We start from the raw sequence: 18,159 nt of genomic DNA, 5'->3' as shown, positions 1-18,159 counted from the left end.
AATGTCCCCATCCTGGACCCCATTTTGTAGTAATGTCCCCATCCTGGACCCCATTTTGTAGTTATGTGCCCATCCTGATCCCCATCTTGGTATGTAATGTGCCCATTTTGGTCCCCATCTTGGTATGTAATGTGCCCATCCTGGTTCCCATCTTGTAGTAATGTCCCCATCCTGGTCCCCATCTTGTAGTAATGTCCCCATCCTGGTCCCCATCTTGTAGTAATGTCCCCATCCTGGTCCCCATCTTGTAGTAATGTCCCCATCCTGGACCCCATCTTGTAGTAATGTCCCCATCCTAGACCCCATCTTGTAGTAATGTCCCCATCCTAGACCCCATCTTGTAGTAATGTCCCCATCCTGGACCCCATTTTGTAGTAATGTGCCCATCCCGGTTCCCATCTTGTAGTAATGTGCCCATTCTGGTCCCCATCTTGGTATGTAATGTGCCCATCTTGTAGTAATGTGCCCATCCTGGTTCCCATCTTGTAGTAATGTTCCCATCCTGGTCCCCATCTTGGTATGTAATGTGCCCATCCTGGTTCCCATCTTGTAGTAATGTGCCCATCCTGGACCCCATCTTGTAGTAATGTGCCCATCCTGGACCGCATCATGTAGTAATGTCCCCATCCTGGACCCCATCTTGTAGTAATGTCCCCATCCTGGACCCCATCTTATAGTAATGTCCCCATCCTGGACCCCATCTTGTAGTAATGTGCCCATCCTAGACCCCATCTTGTAGTAATGTCCCCATCCTGGACCCCATCTTGTAGTAATGTCCCCATTCTGGACCCCATTTTGTAGTAATGTCCCCATTCTGGACCCCATTTTGTAGTAATGTCCCCATCCTGGACCCCATTTTGTAGTAATGTGCCCATCCTGGTCCCCATCTTGTAGTAATGTGCCCATTCTGGTCCCCATCTTGGTATGTAATGTGCCCATCTTGTAGTAATGTGCCCATCCTGGCTCCCATCTTGTAGTAATGTGCCCATCCTGGTTCCCTTTGTAGTAATGTGCCCATCCTGGTCCCCATCATGTAGTAATACCCCATCCTGGACCCCATCTTGTAGTAATGTCCCCATCCTGGACCCCATCTTGTAGTAATGTTCCCATCCTGGACCCCATCTTGTAGTAATGTGCCCATCCTGGTCCCCATCTTGTAGTAATGTCCCCATCCTGGTCCCCACCTTGTAGTAATGTCCCCACCTTATAGTAATGTCCCCATCCTGGTCCCCACCTTGTAGTAATGTCCCCATCCTGGTCCCCACCTTGTAGTAATGTGCCCATCCTGGTCCCCATCTTGTAGTAATGTGCCCATCCTGATCCCCATCTTGTAGTAATGGGCCCATCCCGGTCCCCATCTTGTAGTAATGTCCCCATCTTGTAGTAATGTCCCCATCCTGGTCCCCATCTTGTAGTAATGCCCCCATCCCGGTCCCCATCTTGTAGTAATGTCCCCATCCCGGTCCCCACCTTGTAGTAATGTCCCCATCCTGGTCCCCATCTTGTAGTAATGTGCCCATCCTGGTCCCGATCTTGTAGTAATGTGCCCATCCTGGACCGCATCTTGTAGTAATGTGCCCATCCTGGACCGCATCTTGTAGTAATGTCCCCATCCTGGACCCCATCTTGTAGTAATGTCCCCATCCTGGACCCCATCTTGTAGTAATGTCCCCATCCTGGACCCCATCTTGTAGTAATGTCCCCATCCTGGACCCCATCTTGTAGTAATGTCCCCATCCTGGACCCCATCTTGTAGTAATGGGCCCATCCTGGACCCCATGTTGTAGTAATGGGCCCATCCTGGACCCCATCTTGTAGTAATGTTCCCATCCTGGACCCCATCTTGTAGTAATGTGCCCATCCCGGTCCCCATCTTGTAGTAATGTGCCCATCCCGGTCCCCATCTTGTAGTAATGTGCCCATCCCGGTCCCCATCTTGTAGTAATGTGCCCATCCTGGACCCCATCTTGTAGTTATGTGCCCATCCCGGTCCCCATCTTGTAGTAATGTGCCCATCCCGGTCCCCATCTTGTAGTAATGTGCCCATCCCGGTCTCCATCTTGTAGTAATGTGCCCATCCCGGTCCCCATCTTGTAGTAATGTGCCCATCCTGGTCCCCATCTTGTAGTAATGTGCCCATCCTGGTCCCCATCTTGTAGTAATGTGCCCATCCCCGACCCCATCTTGTAGTAATGTGCCCATCTCCGACCCCATCTTGTAGTAATGTGCCCATCCTGGACCCCATCTTGTAGTAATGTCCCCATCCTGGACCCCATCTTGTAGTAATGTCCCCATCCTGGACCCCATCTTGTAGTAATGTCCCCATCCTGGACCCCATCTTGTGGTAATGTCCCCATCCTAGACCCCATCTTGTAGTAATGTCCCCATCCTGGACCCCATCTTGGTATGTAATGTGCCCATTTTGGTCCCCATCTTGGTATGTAATGTGCCCATCCTGGTTCCCAACTTGTAGTAATGTGCCCATCCTGGACCCCATCTTGTAGTAATGGGCCCATCCTGGACCCCATCTTGTAGTAATGTCCCCATCCTGGACCCCATTTTGTAGTAATGTACCCATCCTGGACCCTATTTTGTAGTTATGTGCCCATCCTGGTCCCCATCTTGTAGTAATGTGCCCATTCTGGTCCCCGTCTTGGTATGTAATGTGCCCATCTTGTAGTAATGTGCCCATCCTGGTTCCCATCTTGTAGTAATGTGCCCATCCTGGTCCCCATCTTGGTATGTAATGTACCCATCCTGGACCGCATCTTGTAGTAATGTCCCCATCCTGGAACCCATCTTGTAGTAATGTCCCCATCCTGGACCCCATCTTGTAGTAATGTCACCATCCTGGACCCCATCTTGTAGTAATGTGCCCATCCTAGACCCCACCTTGTAGCAATGTCCCCATTCTGGACCCCATTTTGTAGTAATGTCCCCATCCTGGACCCCATTTTGTAGTAATGTGCACATCCTGGTCCCCATCTTGTAGTAATGTGCCCATTCTGGTCCCCATCTTGGTATGTAATGTGCCCATCTTGTAGTAATGTGCCCCTCCTGGTTCCCATCTTGTAGTAATGGGCCCATCCTGGACCCCATCTTGTAGTAATGGGCCCATCCTGGACCCCATCTTGTAGTAATGTCCCCATCCCGGTCCCCATCTTGTAGTAATGTGACCATCCCGGTCCCCATTTTGTAGTAATGTTCCCATCCTGGACCCCATCTTGTATAATTGTGCCCATCCCGGTCCTCATCTTGTAGTAATGTGCCCATCCCGGTCCCCATCTTGTAGTAATGTGCCCATCCTGGACCCCATCTTGTAGTAATGTGCCCATCCCGGTCCCCATCTTGTAGTAATGTGCCCATCCCGGTCCCCATCTTGTAGTAATGTGCCCATCCCGGTCTCCATCTTGTAGTAATGTGCCCATCCCGGTCCCCATCTTGTAGTAATGTGCCCATCCTGGTCCCCATCTTGTAGTAATGTCCCCATCCTGGACCCCATCTTGTAGTAATGTCCCCATCCTGGACCCCATCTTGTAGTAATGTCCCCATCCTGGACCCCATCTTGTAGTAATGTCCCCATCCTGGACCCCATCTTGTAGTAATGTCCCCATCCTGGACCCCATCTTGTAGTAATGTCCCCATCCTGGACCCCATCTTGTAGTAATGTCCCCATCCTGGACCCCATCTTGTAGTAATGTCCCCATCCTGGACCCCATCTTGTGGTAATGTCCCCATCCTAGACCCCATCTTGTAGTAATGTCCCCATCCTGGACCCCATCTTGGTATGTAATGTGCCCATTTTGGTCCCCATCTTGGTATGTAATGTGCCCATCCTGGTTCCCAACTTGTAGTAATGTGCCCATCCTGGACCCCATCTTGTAGTAATGGGCCCATCCTGGACCCCATCTTGTAGTAATGTCCCCATCCTGGACCCCATTTTGTAGTAATGTACCCATCCTGGACCCTATTTTGTAGTAATGGGCCCATCCTGGACCCCATCTTGTAGTAATGTCCCCATCCTGGACCCCATCTTGTAGTAATGTCCCCATCCTAGACCCCATCTTGTAGTAATGTCCCCATCCTGGACCCCATCTTGTAGTAATGTCCGCATCCTGGACCCCATCTTGTAGTAATGTCCCCATCCTGGACCCCATTTTGTTGTAATGTCCCCATCCTGGACCCCATTTTGTAGTTATGTGCCCATCCTGGTCCCCATCTTGGTATGTAATGTGCCCATTTTGGTCCCCATCTTGGTATGTAATGTGCCCATCCTGGTCCCCATCTTGTAGTAATGTCCCCATCCTGGACCGCATCTTGTAGTAATGTCCCCATCCTGGACCCCATCTTGTAGTAATGTGCCCATCCTAGACCCCATCTTGTAGTAATGTCCCCATCCTGGACCCCATCTTGTAGTAATGTCCCCATTCATTAATAATAAATAACAAATAACAAATGTAATAACAGATAACAAATGTTTTGTTATCATATGTGTCATGTTCGAGATCTGTGTTCTGCTGCTGTGATACCGCAATTTCCTCCGGGATAAAATAAAGTATATCTTATCTTATCTTATTCTGGACCCCATTTTGTAGTAATGTCCCCATCGTGGACCCCATTTTGTAGTAATGTGCCCATCCCGGTCCCCATCTTGTAGTAATGTGCCCATTCTGGTCCCCATCTTGGTATGTAATGTGCCCATCTTGTAGTAATGTGCCCATCATGGTTCCCTTCTTGTAGTAATGTGCCCATCCTGGACCGCATCTTGTAGTAATGTCCCCATCCTGGATCCCATCTTGTAGTAATGTCCCCATCCTGGACCCCATCTTATAGTAATGTCCCCATCCTGGACCCCATCTTGTAGTAATGTGCCCATCCTAGACCCCATCTTGTAGTAATGTCCCCATCCTGGACCCCATCTTGTAGTAATGTCCCCATTCTGGACCCCATTTTGTAGTAATGTCCCCATTCTGGACCCCATTTTGTAGTAATGTCCCATCCTGGACCCCATCTTGTAATAATGTGCCCATCCTGGTCCCCATCTTGTAGTAATGTGCCCATTCTGGTCCCCATCTTGGTATGTAATGTGCCCATCTTGTAGTAATGTGCCCATCCTGGCTCCCATCTTGTAGTAATGTGCCCATCCTGGTTCCCTTTGTAGTATTGTGCCCATCCTGGTCCCCATCATGTATTAATACCCCATCTTGGACCCCATCTTGTAGTAATGTCCCCACCTTGTAGTAATGTCCCCATCCTGGTCCCCACCTTGTAGTAATGTGCCCATCCTGGTCCCCACCTTGTAGTAATGTGCCCATCCTGGTCCCCACCTTGTAGTAATGTGCCCATCCTGGTCCCCATCTTGTAGTAATGTGCTCATCCTGGTCCCCATCTTGTAGTAATGGGCCCATCCTGGTCCCCATCTTATAGTAATGGGCCCATCCTGGTCCCCATCTTGTAGTAATGTCCCCACCTTGTAGTAATGTCCCCATCCTGGTCCCTACCTTGTAGTAATGTGCCCATCCTGGTCCCCACCTTGTAGTAATGTGCCCATCCTGGTCCCCATCTTGTAGTAATGTCCCCATCCTGGACCCCATCTTGTAGTAATGTGCCCATCCTGGTCCCCATCTTGTAGTAATGTGCCCATCCTGGTCCCCATCTTGTAGTAATGTCCCCATCCTGGTCCCCACCTTGTAGTAATGTCCCCACCTTGTAGTAATGTCCCCATCCTGGTCCCCACCTTGTAGTAATGTCCCCATCCTGGACCCCATCTTGTAGTAATGTCCCCATCTTGTAGTAATATGCCCATCCCGGTCCCCATCTTGTAATAATGCGCCCACCCCGGTCCCCATCTTGTAGTAATGCGCCCATCCCGGTCCCCACCTTGTAGTAATGTGCCCATCCTGGTCCCCACCTTGTAGTAATGTCTCCATCCTGGTTCCCACCTTGTAGTAATGTCTCCATCCTGGTTCCCACCTTGTAGTAATGTGCCCATCCTGGTCCCCACCTTGTAGTAATGTGCCCATCCTGGTCCCCACTTTGTAGTAATGTCCCCATCCTGGTCCCCACCTTGTAGTAATGTCCCCATCCTGGTCCCCACCTTGTAGTAATGCCCCATCCTGGTCCCCATCTTGTGGTAATGGGCCCATCCTGGTCCCCATCTTATAGTAATGGGCCCATCCTGGTCCCCATCTTGTAGTAATGTGCCCATCCTGTTCCCCATCTTGTAGTAATGTCCCCATCCTGTTCCCCATCTTGTAGTAATGTCCCCATCCCGGTCCCCATCTTGTAGTAATGTGCCCATCCCGGTCCCCATCTTGTAGTAATGTCCCCATCCTGGTCCCCATCTTGTAGTAATGTCCCCATCTTGTAGTAATGTCCCCATCCTGGTCCCCATCTTGTAGTAATGTCCCCATCCCGGTCCCCATCTTGTAGTAATGTCCCCATCCTGTTCCCCATCTTGTAGTAATGTCCCCATCCTGTTCCCCATCTTGTAGTAATGTCCCCATCCCGGTCCCCATCTTGTAGTAATGCCCCATCTTGTACTTGTGACAATGTCTCACATCCTGTCGCTCTTTTCTTCTCACCTGACCTCGGTGAACAGTGCCCTCTTCCTCCTCCCCAGCCGGGGCGGCACATGGCAGTGACTTCATGCGCGGCCGTGACAGAGAGGATGGCGTCAGCTGTCGCCTCTGAGTGGCCGGTACTGGTATTGCGGTGCACAGAGACTGGCTCTGCAATACATTTCAATTGAATGTGTGTCTTCGGGTCTAGTTGAAAGGAATCTCTGACATCGGCGGTCCATGGAGCAGGCCGCGATAGTCTCAGGGGCCTGGGGGCCGGACAGTGGAGCCCGGGGGCCGCATGTTTGAGACCCCTGGTGTACAGCTTGTATAACAATGTAAGTTTGCTGTGCCCTTCAAATAACTCACACAACCATTAATATCTAAACCGCTGGCAACAAACAAAAGTGAGTACACCCCTGAGTGAACATGGCCAAATTGTGGCCAGAGTGTGACTATTTTGTGTGGCCGCCATTATTTTCTGCCTTAACCCTCTTGGGCATGGAGTTCACTAGAGCCGGTGGCCACTGGAATCATGGAGCTGGTGGATGTTGGAGACCTTGTGCTCCTCCATCTTCTGGTTGATGAGGCCCCACAGATGCTCCATAGGGTTCAGGGCTGGAGACGCGCCCGGCCAGTCCAGCACCTTTACCCTCAGTCTCTTTACAAGGCAGTGGTGGTCTTGGAGGTGTTTGGCGTCTTATGTTGGAATACTGCTCTGCGCCCAGTTTCCGGAGGGAGGGAATGATGCTCTGCTTCAGTATGTCAGTACATGCTGGCATAATGGTTCCCTCGGTGAACTGTATCTCCAAACCATGACACTCCCCCACCATGCCTGACTGTAGGCAGGACACACTTGTATTTGTGCCCCTCTCCTGATGGCCGCCACACGCACTTTACACCATCTGAACCTAATAAGTTTAAGACCGCAGGACGTGGTTCCAGTAATCATGTCCTTAGTCCGCTTGTCTTCAGCACAGGGTTTGCGGCTTTCTTGTGCATCATCTTGAGTAGAGGCTTCCTTCTGGGACGACCACCATGCAGAGCAGTGTGGTGCCGTGTGCGGTGTATGGTATGACAGGCGGACCCCCTCCCCCGTATCCTCTGCAGCAATGTGTATGGTCTGAGCACTGACAGGCGGACCCCCCACCCCTGTAACCTCTGCAGCAATGTGTATGGTCTGAGTACTGACAGGCGGACCCCCCACCCCTGTAACCTCTGCAGCAATGTGTATGGTCTGAGCACTGACAGGCGGACCCCCCACCCCTGTAACCTCTGCAGCAATGTGTATGGTCTGAGCACTGACAGGCGGACCCTCCACCCTGTAACCTCTGCAGCAATGTGTATGGTCTGAGCACTGACAGGCGGACCCCCCACCCCTGTAACCTCTGCAGCAATGTGTATGGTCTGAGTACTGACAGGCGGACCCCCACCCCTGTAACCTCTGCAGCAATGTGTATGGTCTGAGCACTGACAGGTGGACCCCCCACCCCTGTAACCTCTGCAGTAATGTGTATGGTCTGAGCACTGACAGGCGGACCCCCCACCCCTGTAACCTCTGCAGCAATGTGTATGGTCTGAGCAGTGACAGGCGGACCCCCCACCCCTGTAACCTCTGCAGCAATGTGTATGGTCTGAGCACTGACAGGCGGACCCCCCACCCCTGTAACCTCTGCAGCAATGTGTATGGTCTGAGCACTGACAGGCGGACCCCCCACCCCTGTAACCTCTGCAGCAATGTGTATGGTCTGAGCACTGACAGGCGGACCCCCCACCCCTGTAACCTCTGCAGCAATGTGTATGGTCTGAGCACTGACAGGCTAACCCCCCACCCCTGTAACCTCTGCAGCAATGTGTATGGTCTGATCAGTGACAGGCGGACCCCCCACCCCTGTAACCTCTGCAGCAATGTGTATGGTCTGATCAGTGACAGGCGGACCCCCCACCCCTGTAACCTCTGCAGCAATGTGTATGGTCTGAGCAGTGACAGGCGGACCCCCCACCCCTGTAACCTCTGCAGCAATGTGTATGGTCTGAGCAGTGACAGGCGGACCCCCCACCCCTGTAACCTCTGCAGCAATGTGTATGGTCTGAGCACTGACAGGCGGACCCCCCACCCCTGTAACCTCTGCAGCAATGTGTATGGTCTGAGCACTGACAGGCGGACCCCCCACCCCTGTAACCTCTGCAGCAATGTGTATGGTCTGAACACTGACAGGCGGACCCCCCACCCCTGTAACCTCTGCAGCAATGTGTATGGTCTGAACACTGACAGGCGGACCCCCCACCCCTGTAACCTCTGCAGCAATGTGTATGGTCTGAGCACTGACAGGCGGACCCCCCACCCCTGTAACCTGCAGCAATGCTGGCAGCACTCATACATCTATTGTGACCAGACGACCCCTGGATGGCGCTGAGCGGACCCCTTCTTGTCCTCCCGCTGTCTGCTCTTGCCCCCCTGCAGCCGCTTAGTGTCAGGTGTCGCTGATCATCTTCTTGTGGCCTCGGCATCTTCATGTTTTATTCTGATTCTCAGAGAGTTCTCTGCCATGATGACCGGTATGAGAGCGAGACCCCAACATCTACCACCCAGCCCCCCATCAATGACCGCTGTACATTGTATCACCAGCCCCCCATCAATGACCGCTGTACATTGTATCACCAGCCCCCATCACCGACCGCTGTACATTGTATCACCAGCCCCCCATCACCGACCGCTCTACATTGTATCACCAGCCCCCCATCAATGACCGCTGTACATTGTATCACCAGCCCCCCATCACAGACCGCTCTACATTGTATCACCAGCCCCCCATCACCGACCGCTGTACATTGTATCACCAGCCCCCCATCAATGACCGCTGTACATTGTATCACCAGCCCCCCATCACAGACCGCTCTACATTGTATCACCAGCCCCCCTTCACCGGCCGTTCTACATTGTATCACCAGCCCCCCATCACCGACCGCTGTACTTTGTATCACCAGCCCCCCATCACCGACCGCTGTACATTGTATCACCAGCCCCCATCACCGACCGCTCTTCATTGTATCACCAGCCCCCCATCACCGACCGCTCTACATTGTATCACCAGCCCCCATCACCGACCGCTCTACATTGTATCACCAGCCCCCATCACCGACCGCTCTACATTGTATCACCAGCCCCCCATCACCGACCGCTCTACATTGTATCACCAGCCCCCCATCACCGACCGCTCTACATTGTATCACCAGCCCCCATCACCGACCGCTCTACATTGTATCACCAGCCCCCATCACCGACCGCTCTACATTGTATCACCAGCCCCCCATCACCGACCGCTCTACATTGTATCACCAGCCCCCCATCACCGACCGCTCTACATTGTATCACCAGCCCCCCATCACTGACCGCTCTACATTGTATCACCAGCCCCCCATCACCGACCGCTCTACATTGTATCACCAGCCCCCATCACCGACCGCTCTACATTGTATCACCAGCCCCCCATCACCGACCGCTCTACATTGTATCACCAGCCCCCATCACCGACCGCTCTACATTGTATCACCAGCCCCCGTCACCGACCGCTCTACATTGTATCACCAGCCCCCCATCACCGACCGCTCTACATTGTATCACCAGCCCCCATCACCGACCGCTCTACATTGTATCACCAGCCCCCCATCACCGACCGCTCTACATTGTATCACCAGCCCCCATCACCGACCGCTGTACATTGTATCACCAGCCCCCATCACCGACCGCTCTACATTGTATCACCAGCCCCCATCACCGACCGCTCTACATTGTATCACCAGCCCCCATCACCGACCGCTCTACATTGTATCACCAGCCCCCATCACCGACCGCTCTACATTGTATCACCAGCCCCCCATCACCGACCGCTCTACATTGTATCACCAGCCCCCATCACCGACCGCTCTACATTGTATCAGCGGCCCCACTCACAGCTGAGGGCTCGTTGCAGTGTATCAGGCTGTCACAGCTGAGGGCTCGTTGCAGTGTATCAGGCTGTCACAGCTGAGGGCTCGTTGCAGTGTATCAGGCTGTCACAGCTGAGGGCTCGTTGCAGTGTATGAGGCTGCCACAGCTGAGGGCTCGTTGCAGTGTATGAGGCTGCCACAGCTGAGGGCTCGTTGCAGTGTATCAGGCTGTCACAGCTGAGGGCTCGTTGCAGTGTATCAGGCTGTCACAGCTGAGGGCTCGTTGCAGTATATCAGGCTGTCACACCTGAGGGCTCGTTGCAGTGTATCAGGCTGCCACAGCTGAGGGCTCGTTGCAGTGTATCAGGCTGTCACAGCTGAGGGCTCGTTGCAGTGTATCAGGCTGTCACAGCTGAGGGCTCGTTGCAGTGTATCAGGCTGTCACAGCTGAGGGCTCGTTGCAGTGTATCAGGCTGTCACAGCTGAGGGCTCGTTGCAGTATATCAGGCTGTCACACCTGAGGGCTCGTTGCAGTGTATCAGGCTGTCACAGCTGAGGGCTCGTTGCAGTGTATCAGGCTGTCACAGCTGAGGGCTCGTTGCAGTGTATCAGGCTGTCACAGCTGAGGGCTCGTTGCAGTGTATCAGGCTGTCACAGCTGAGGGCTCGTTGCAGTGTATCAGGCTGTCACAGCTGAGGGCTCGTTGCAGTGTATCAGGCTGTCACAGCTGAGGGCTCGTTGCAGTGTATCAGGCTGTCACAGCTGAGGGCTCGTTGCAGTGTATCAGGCTGCCACAGCTGAGGGCTCTCCTGCCCTGGACGCCCGGCTGATACATTGGAACGAGCCGCCAGCTGTGGCAGCGGGATGGATCGGTGTTTCCGCTGAACCGCATATAATGGCAGCTCTTGTCTTCCAGGAGCTGATGTCTCTGGACAGGAAGGAGCGGACGCGGATGGCGGAGGACAGGAAGGAGCGGATGGCGGAGGACAGCTCCAGCGCCAGCAGTGGCTCCCCCAACCCCGGAGACACCCTGCCCTGGAACCTGTGCAAGAACCAGCGGGTGAAGAGGTCGTCGTCCACCTCAGGAGGGGGCACCGTGCTGGACGCAGCCGAGAGGGCGGTGATCCGGATAGCAGGTAAGAACAGCGCCCCCAACGTCCTGCAGGCGACCAGCGGCGTCACACACATCACTGCCTCTAGTCCTCTGTGCTGCTGGAGGCTGAGTAATGGCCCATCCGTCCTCCCATGACTCCCCTCCCCCACTGATCTAGTCACAAGTCATTGTCTGAAGTCCTCTGTGCTGCAGATAGCTCCTCAGGTATGCAGCAATGTGTATTCTGTGGTTTTGTTCCTGTGATGTTTTATTGATTTCTCTAAAATCCTCTGTGCTGCAGTTAGCACTCATTATCACATGAGTGTAGTGATTTTCTTCATGGGGGGTGTATTACTGATCGTATTGGGGTCTTTATTCCTCTCTCTGTGGTCGGGGGGCAGCGTTGTGTATTACTGATCGTATTGGGGTCTTTATTCCACTCTCTGTGGTCGGGGGGCAGCGGGGTGTATTACTGATCATATTATTATTATAGCGCCATTTATTCCATGACGCTTTACATGTGATCGGGGTCTATATAACACAAACAATTACAATGATCTTTAACAAAACGAGTCAGCGACTGGTACAGAAGGAGGGAGGACCCTGCCCGCGAGGGCTCACAGTCTACAGGGGATGGGTGAGGATACAGTAGGTGGGGGTAGAGCTGGTCGTGCAGCGGTATGGTGGAGCGAGGACCCTGCCCGCGAGGGCTCACAGTCTACAGGGGATGGGTGAGGATACAGTAGGTGAGGGTAGAGCTGGTCGTACAGCGGTATGGTGGAGCGAGGACCCTGCCCGCGAGGGCTCACAGTCTACAAGGGATGGGTGAGGATACAGTAGGTGAGGGTAGAGCTGGTCGTACAGCGGTATGGTGGAGAGAGGACCCTGCCTGCGAGGGCTCACAGCCTACAAGGGAGGGGTGAAGATACAGTAGGTGAGGGTAGAGCTGGTCGTGCAGCGGTATGGTGGAGAGAGGACCCTGCCCGCGAGGGCTCACAATCTACAGGGGATGGGTGAGGATACAGTAGGTGAGGGTAGAGCTGGTCGTGCAGCGGTATGGTGGAGAGAGGACCCTGCTCGCGAGGGCTCACAGTCTACAGGGGATGGGTGAGGATACAGTAGATGAGGGTAGAGCTGGTCGTGCAGCGGTATGGTGGAGAGAGGACCCTGCTCGCGAGGGCTCACAGTCTACAAGGGATGGGTGAGGATACAGTAGGTGAGGGTAGAGCTGGTCGTGCAGCGGTATGGTGGAGCGAGGACCCTGCCCGCGAGGGCTCACAGTCTACAAGGGATGGGTGAGGATACAGTAGGTGAGGGTAGAGCTGGTCGTGCAGCGGTATGGTGGAGCGAGGACCCTGCCCGCGAGGGCTCACAGTCTACAAGGGATGGGTGAGGGTAGAGCTGGTCGTGCAGCGGTATGGTGGAGAGAGGACCCTGCCCGCGAGGGCTCACAGTCTACAGGGGATGGGTGAGGATACAGTAGGTGAGGGTAGAGCTGGTCGTGCAGCGGTATGGTGGAGCGAGGACTCTGCCCGCGAGGGCTCACAGTCTACAAGGGATGGGTGAGGATACAGTAGGTGAGGGTAGAGCTGGTCGTGCAGCGGTATGGTGGGAAGAGGACCCTGCCCGCGAGGGCTCACACTCTACAGGGGATGGGTGAGGATACAGTAGGTGGGGGTAGAGCTGGTCGTGCAGCGGTATGGTGGAGCGAGGACCCTGCCCGCGAGGGCTCACAGTCTACAGGGGATGGGTGAGGATACAGTAGGTGAGGGCAGAGCTGATCGTGCATCGGTATGGTGGAGCGATGACCCTGCCCGCGAGGGCTCACAGTCTACAAGGGATGGGTGAGGATACAGTAGGTGAGGGTAGAGCTGATCCTGCAGCGGTATGGTGGGAAGAGGACCCTGCCCGCGAGGGCTCACAGTCTACAGGGGATGGGTGAGGATACAGTAGGTGAGGGTAGAGCTGGTCGTACAGCGGTATGGTGGAGCGAGGACTCTGCCTGCGAGGGCTCACAGTCTACAAGGGATGGGTGAGGATACAGTAGGTGAGGGTAGAGCTGGTCGTGCAGCGGTATGGTGGAGCGAGGACCCTGCCCGCGAGGGCTCACAGTCTACAAGGGATGGGTGAGGATACAGTAGGTGAGGATAGAGCTGGTCGTGTAGTGGTATGGTGGGAAGAGGACCCTGCCCGCGAGGGCTCACAGTCTACAGGGGATGGGTGAGGATACAGTAGGTGAGGGTAGAGCTGGTCGTACAGTGGTATGGTGGAGCGAGGACCCTGCCCGCGAGGGCTCACAGTCTACAAGGGATGGGTGAGGATACAGTAGGTGAGGGTAGAGCTGGTCGTGCAGCGGTATGGTGGGAAGAGGACCCTGCCCGCGAGGGCTCACACTCTACAGGGGATGGGTGAGGATACAGTAGGTGAGGGCAGAGCTGGTCGTGCAGCGGTATGGTGGAGCGAGGACCCTGCCCGCGAGGGCTCACAGTCTACAGGGGATGGGTGAGGATACAGTAGGTGAGGGCAGAGCTGATCGTGCATCGGTATGGTGGAGCGAGGACCCTGCCCGCGAGGGCTCACAGTCTACAAGGGATGGGTGAGGATACAGTAGGTGAGGGTAGAGCTGGTCGTGTAGTGGTATGGTGGAGCGAGGACCCTGCCCGCGAGGGCTCACAGTCTACAAGGGATGGGTGAGGATACAGTAGGTGAGGGTAGAGCTGGCCGTGCAGTGGTATGGTGGAGCGAGGACCCTGCCCGCGAGGGCTCACAGTCTACAAGGGATGGGTGAGGATACAGTAGGTGAGGGTAGAGCTGGTCGTGTAGTGGTATGGTGGGAAGAGGACCCTGCCCGCGAGGGCTCACAGTCTACAAGGGATCGGTGAGGATACAGGAGGTGAGGGTAGAGCTGGTCGTGCAGCGGTATGGTGGAGCGAGGACCCTGCCCGCGAGGGCTCACAGTCTACAGGGGATGGGTGAGGATACAGTAGGTGAGGGCAGAGCTGATCGTGCATCGGTATGGTGGAGCGAGGACCCTGCCCGCGAGGGCTCACAGTCTACAAGGGATGGGTGAGGATACAGTAGGTGAGGGTAGAGCTGGTCGTACAGTGGTATGGTGGAGCGAGGACCCTGCCCGCGAGGGTTCACAGTCTACAAGGGATGGGTGAGGATACAGTAGGTGGGGGTAGAGCTGGTCGTGCAGCGGTATGGTGGAGCGAGGACCCTGCCCGTGAGGGCTCACAGTCTACAAGGGATGGGTGAGGATACAGTAGGTGAGGGTAGAGCTGGTCGTACAGCGGTATGGTGGAGCGAGGACCCTGCCCGCGAGGACTCACAATCTACAAGGGATGTGTGAGGATACAGTAGGTGAGGGTAGAGCTGGTCATGCAGCGGTATGGTGGAGAGAGGACCCTGCCCGCGAGGGCTCACAATCTACAAGGGATGGGTGAGGATACAGTAGGTGAGGGTAGAGCTGGTCATGCAGCGGTATGGTGGAGAGAGGACCCTGCCCGCGAGGGCTCACAATCTACAAGGGATGGGTGAGGATACAGTAGGTGAGGGTAGAGCTGGTCGTGGAGCGGTATGGTGGAGAGAGGACCCTGCCCGCGAGGGCTCACAGTCTACAAGGGATGGGTGAGGATACAGTAGGTGAGGGTAGAGCTGGTCGTGCAGCGGTATGGTGGAGCGAGGACCCTGCCCGCGAGGGCTCACAGTCTACAAGGGATGGGTGAGGATACAGTAGGGGAGGGTAGAGGAGGTCGTGCAGCTGTATGGTGGAGCTAGGACCCTGCCCGCGAGGACTCACAATCTACAAGGGATGGGTGAGGATACAGTAGGTGAGGGTAGAGCTGGTCGTGCAGAGGTATAGTGGAGCGAGGATCCTGCCCGCGAGGGCTCACAGTCTACAAGGGATGGGTGAGGATACAGTAGGTGAGGGTAGAGCTGGTCGTGCAGAGGTATAGTGGAGCGAGGATCCTGCCCGCGAGGGCTCACAGTCTACAAGGGATGGGTGAGGATACAGGAGGTGAGGGTAGAGCTGGTCGTACAGCGGTATGGTGGAGCTAGGACCCTGCCCGCGAGGACTCACAATCTACAAGGGATGGGTGAGGATACAGTAGGTGAGGGTAGAGCTGGTCGTGCAGCGGTATGGTGGAGCTAGGACCCTGCCCGCGAGGACTCACAATCTACAAGGGATGGGTGAGGATACAGTAGGTGAGGGTAGAGCTGGTCGTGCAGAGGTATAGTGTAGCGAGGATCCTGCCCGCGAGGGCTCACAGTCTACAAGGGATGGGTGAGGATACAGGAGGTGAGGGTAGAGCTGGTCGTACAGCGGTATGGTGAAGCGAGGACCCTGCCCGCGAGGGCTCACAGTCTACAGGGGATGGGTGAGGATACAGTAGGTGAGGGTAGAGCTGGTCGTGGAGCAGTATGGTGTAGCGAGGACCCTGCCCGCGAGGGCTCACAGTCTACAGGGGATGGGTGAGGATACAGTAGGTGAGGGTAGAGCTGGTCGTGCAGCGGTATGGTGGAGAGAGGACCCTGCCTGCGAGGGCTCACAGTCTACAAGGGATGGGTGAGGATACAGTAGGTGAGGGTAGAGCTGGTCGTGGAGCGGTATGGTGGAGTGAGGACCCTGCCCACGAGGGCTCACAATCTACAGGGGATGGGTGAGGATACAGTAGGTGAGGATAGAGCTGGTCGTGCAGCGGTATGGTGGAGCGAGGACCCTGCCCACGAGGGCTCACAATCTACAGGGGATGGGTGAGGATACAGTAGGTGAGGGTAGAGCTGGTGGAGCGAGGACCCTGCCCGCGAGGACTCACAATCTACAAGGGATGGGTGAGGATACAGTAGGTGAGGGTAGAGCTGGTCGTACAGCAGTATGGTGGAGAGAGGACCCTGCCCGCGGGGGCTCACAGTCTACAAGGGATGGGTGAGGATACAGTAGGTGAGGGTAGAGCTGGTCGTGTAGTGGTATGGTGGAGCGAGGACCCTGCCCGCGAGGGCTCACAGTCTACAAGGGATGGGTGAGGATACAGTAGGTGAGGGTAGAGCTGGCCGTGCAGTGGTATGGTGGAGCGAGGACCCTGCCCGCGAGGGCTCACAGTCTACAAGGGATGGGTGAGGATACAGTAGGTGAGGATAGAGCTGGTCGTGTAGTGGTATGGTGGGAAGAGGACCCTGCCCGCGAGGGCTCACAGTCTACAGGGGATGGGTGAGGATACAGTAGGTGAGGGTAGAGCTGGTCGTACAGTGGTATGGTAGAGCGAGGACCCTGCCCGCGAGGGCTCACAGTCTACAAGGGATGGGTGAGGATACAGTAGGTGAGGGTAGAGCTGGTCGTGTAGTGGTATGGTGGGAAGAGGACCCTGCCCGCGAGGGCTCACAGTCTACAAGGGATCGGTGAGGATACAGGAGGTGAGGGTAGAGCTGGTCGTGCAGCGGTATGGTGGAGCGAGGACCCTGCCCGCGAGGGCTCACAGTCTACAGGGGATGGGTGAGGATACAGTAGGTGAGGGCAGAGCTGATCGTGCATCGGTATGGTGGAGCGAGGACCCTGCCCGCGAGGGCTCACAGTCTACAAGGGATGGGTGAGGATACAGTAGGTGAGGGTAGAGCTGGTCGTACAGTGGTATGGTGGAGCGAGGACCCTGCCCGCGAGGGTTCACAGTCTACAAGGGATGGGTGAGGATACAGTAGGTGGGGGTAGAGCTGGTCGTGCAGCGGTATGGTGGAGCGAGGACCCTGCCCGTGAGGGCTCACAGTCTACAAGGGATGGGTGAGGATACAGTAGGTGAGGGTAGAGCTGGTCGTACAGCGGTATGGTGGAGCGAGGACCCTGCCCGCGAGGACTCACAATCTACAAGGGATGTGTGAGGATACAGTAGGTGAGGGTAGAGCTGGTCATGCAGCGGTATGGTGGAGAGAGGACCCTGCCCGCGAGGGCTCACAATCTACAAGGGATGGGTGAGGATACAGTAGGTGAGGGTAGAGCTGGTCATGCAGCGGTATGGTGGAGAGAGGACCCTGCCCGCGAGGGCTCACAATCTACAAGGGATGGGTGAGGATACAGTAGGTGAGGGTAGAGCTGGTCGTGGAGCGGTATGGTGGAGAGAGGACCCTGCCCGCGAGGGCTCACAGTCTACAAGGGATGGGTGAGGATACAGTAGGTGAGGGTAGAGCTGGTCGTGCAGCGGTATGGTGGAGCGAGGACCCGGCCCGCGAGGACTCACAATCTACAAGGGATGGGTGAGGATACAGTAGGGGAGGGTAGAGGAGGTCGTGCAGCTGTATGGTGGAGCTAGGACCCTGCCCGCGAGGACTCACAATCTACAAGGGATGGGTGAGGATACAGTAGGTGAGGGTAGAGCTGGTCGTGCAGAGGTATAGTGGAGCGAGGATCCTGCCCGCGAGGGCTCACAGTCTACAAGGGATGGGTGAGGATACAGTAGGTGAGGGTAGAGCTGGTCGTGCAGAGGTATAGTGGAGCGAGGATCCTGCCCGCGAGGGCTCACAGTCTACAAGGGATGGGTGAGGATACAGGAGGTGAGGGTAGAGCTGGTCGTACAGCGGTATGGT

General features: G+C 55.4%; 1 protein-coding gene across 1 annotated transcript in view; it reads left to right on the top strand.

Annotated features, from left to right (window-relative positions):
• The first annotated feature begins 11,406 nt into the window (after nt 1-11,406).
• The window catches only part of PLEC (plectin), a 479,139-nt gene continuing 472,386 nt past the window's right edge, over nt 11,407-18,159 (top strand). The window contains exon 1 of the mRNA XM_073680149.1: nt 11,407-11,626. Coding sequence (XP_073536250.1) covers nt 11,413-11,626 — 214 coding nt within the window. The 5' untranslated portion in view covers nt 11,407-11,412. The remainder of the gene's footprint in view (nt 11,627-18,159) is intronic.

Source organism: Phyllobates terribilis, unplaced genomic scaffold (genome assembly GCF_046119375.1).
Source record: "Phyllobates terribilis strain yellow unplaced genomic scaffold, ASM4611937v1 Scaffold_4__5_contigs__length_816908805, whole genome shotgun sequence".
Taxonomy (NCBI): Eukaryota; Metazoa; Chordata; class Amphibia; order Anura; family Dendrobatidae; genus Phyllobates; species Phyllobates terribilis.
The sequence above is the reverse complement of the archived record's forward strand: the minus strand, read 5'-3'. Positions and strand labels throughout refer to the sequence as shown.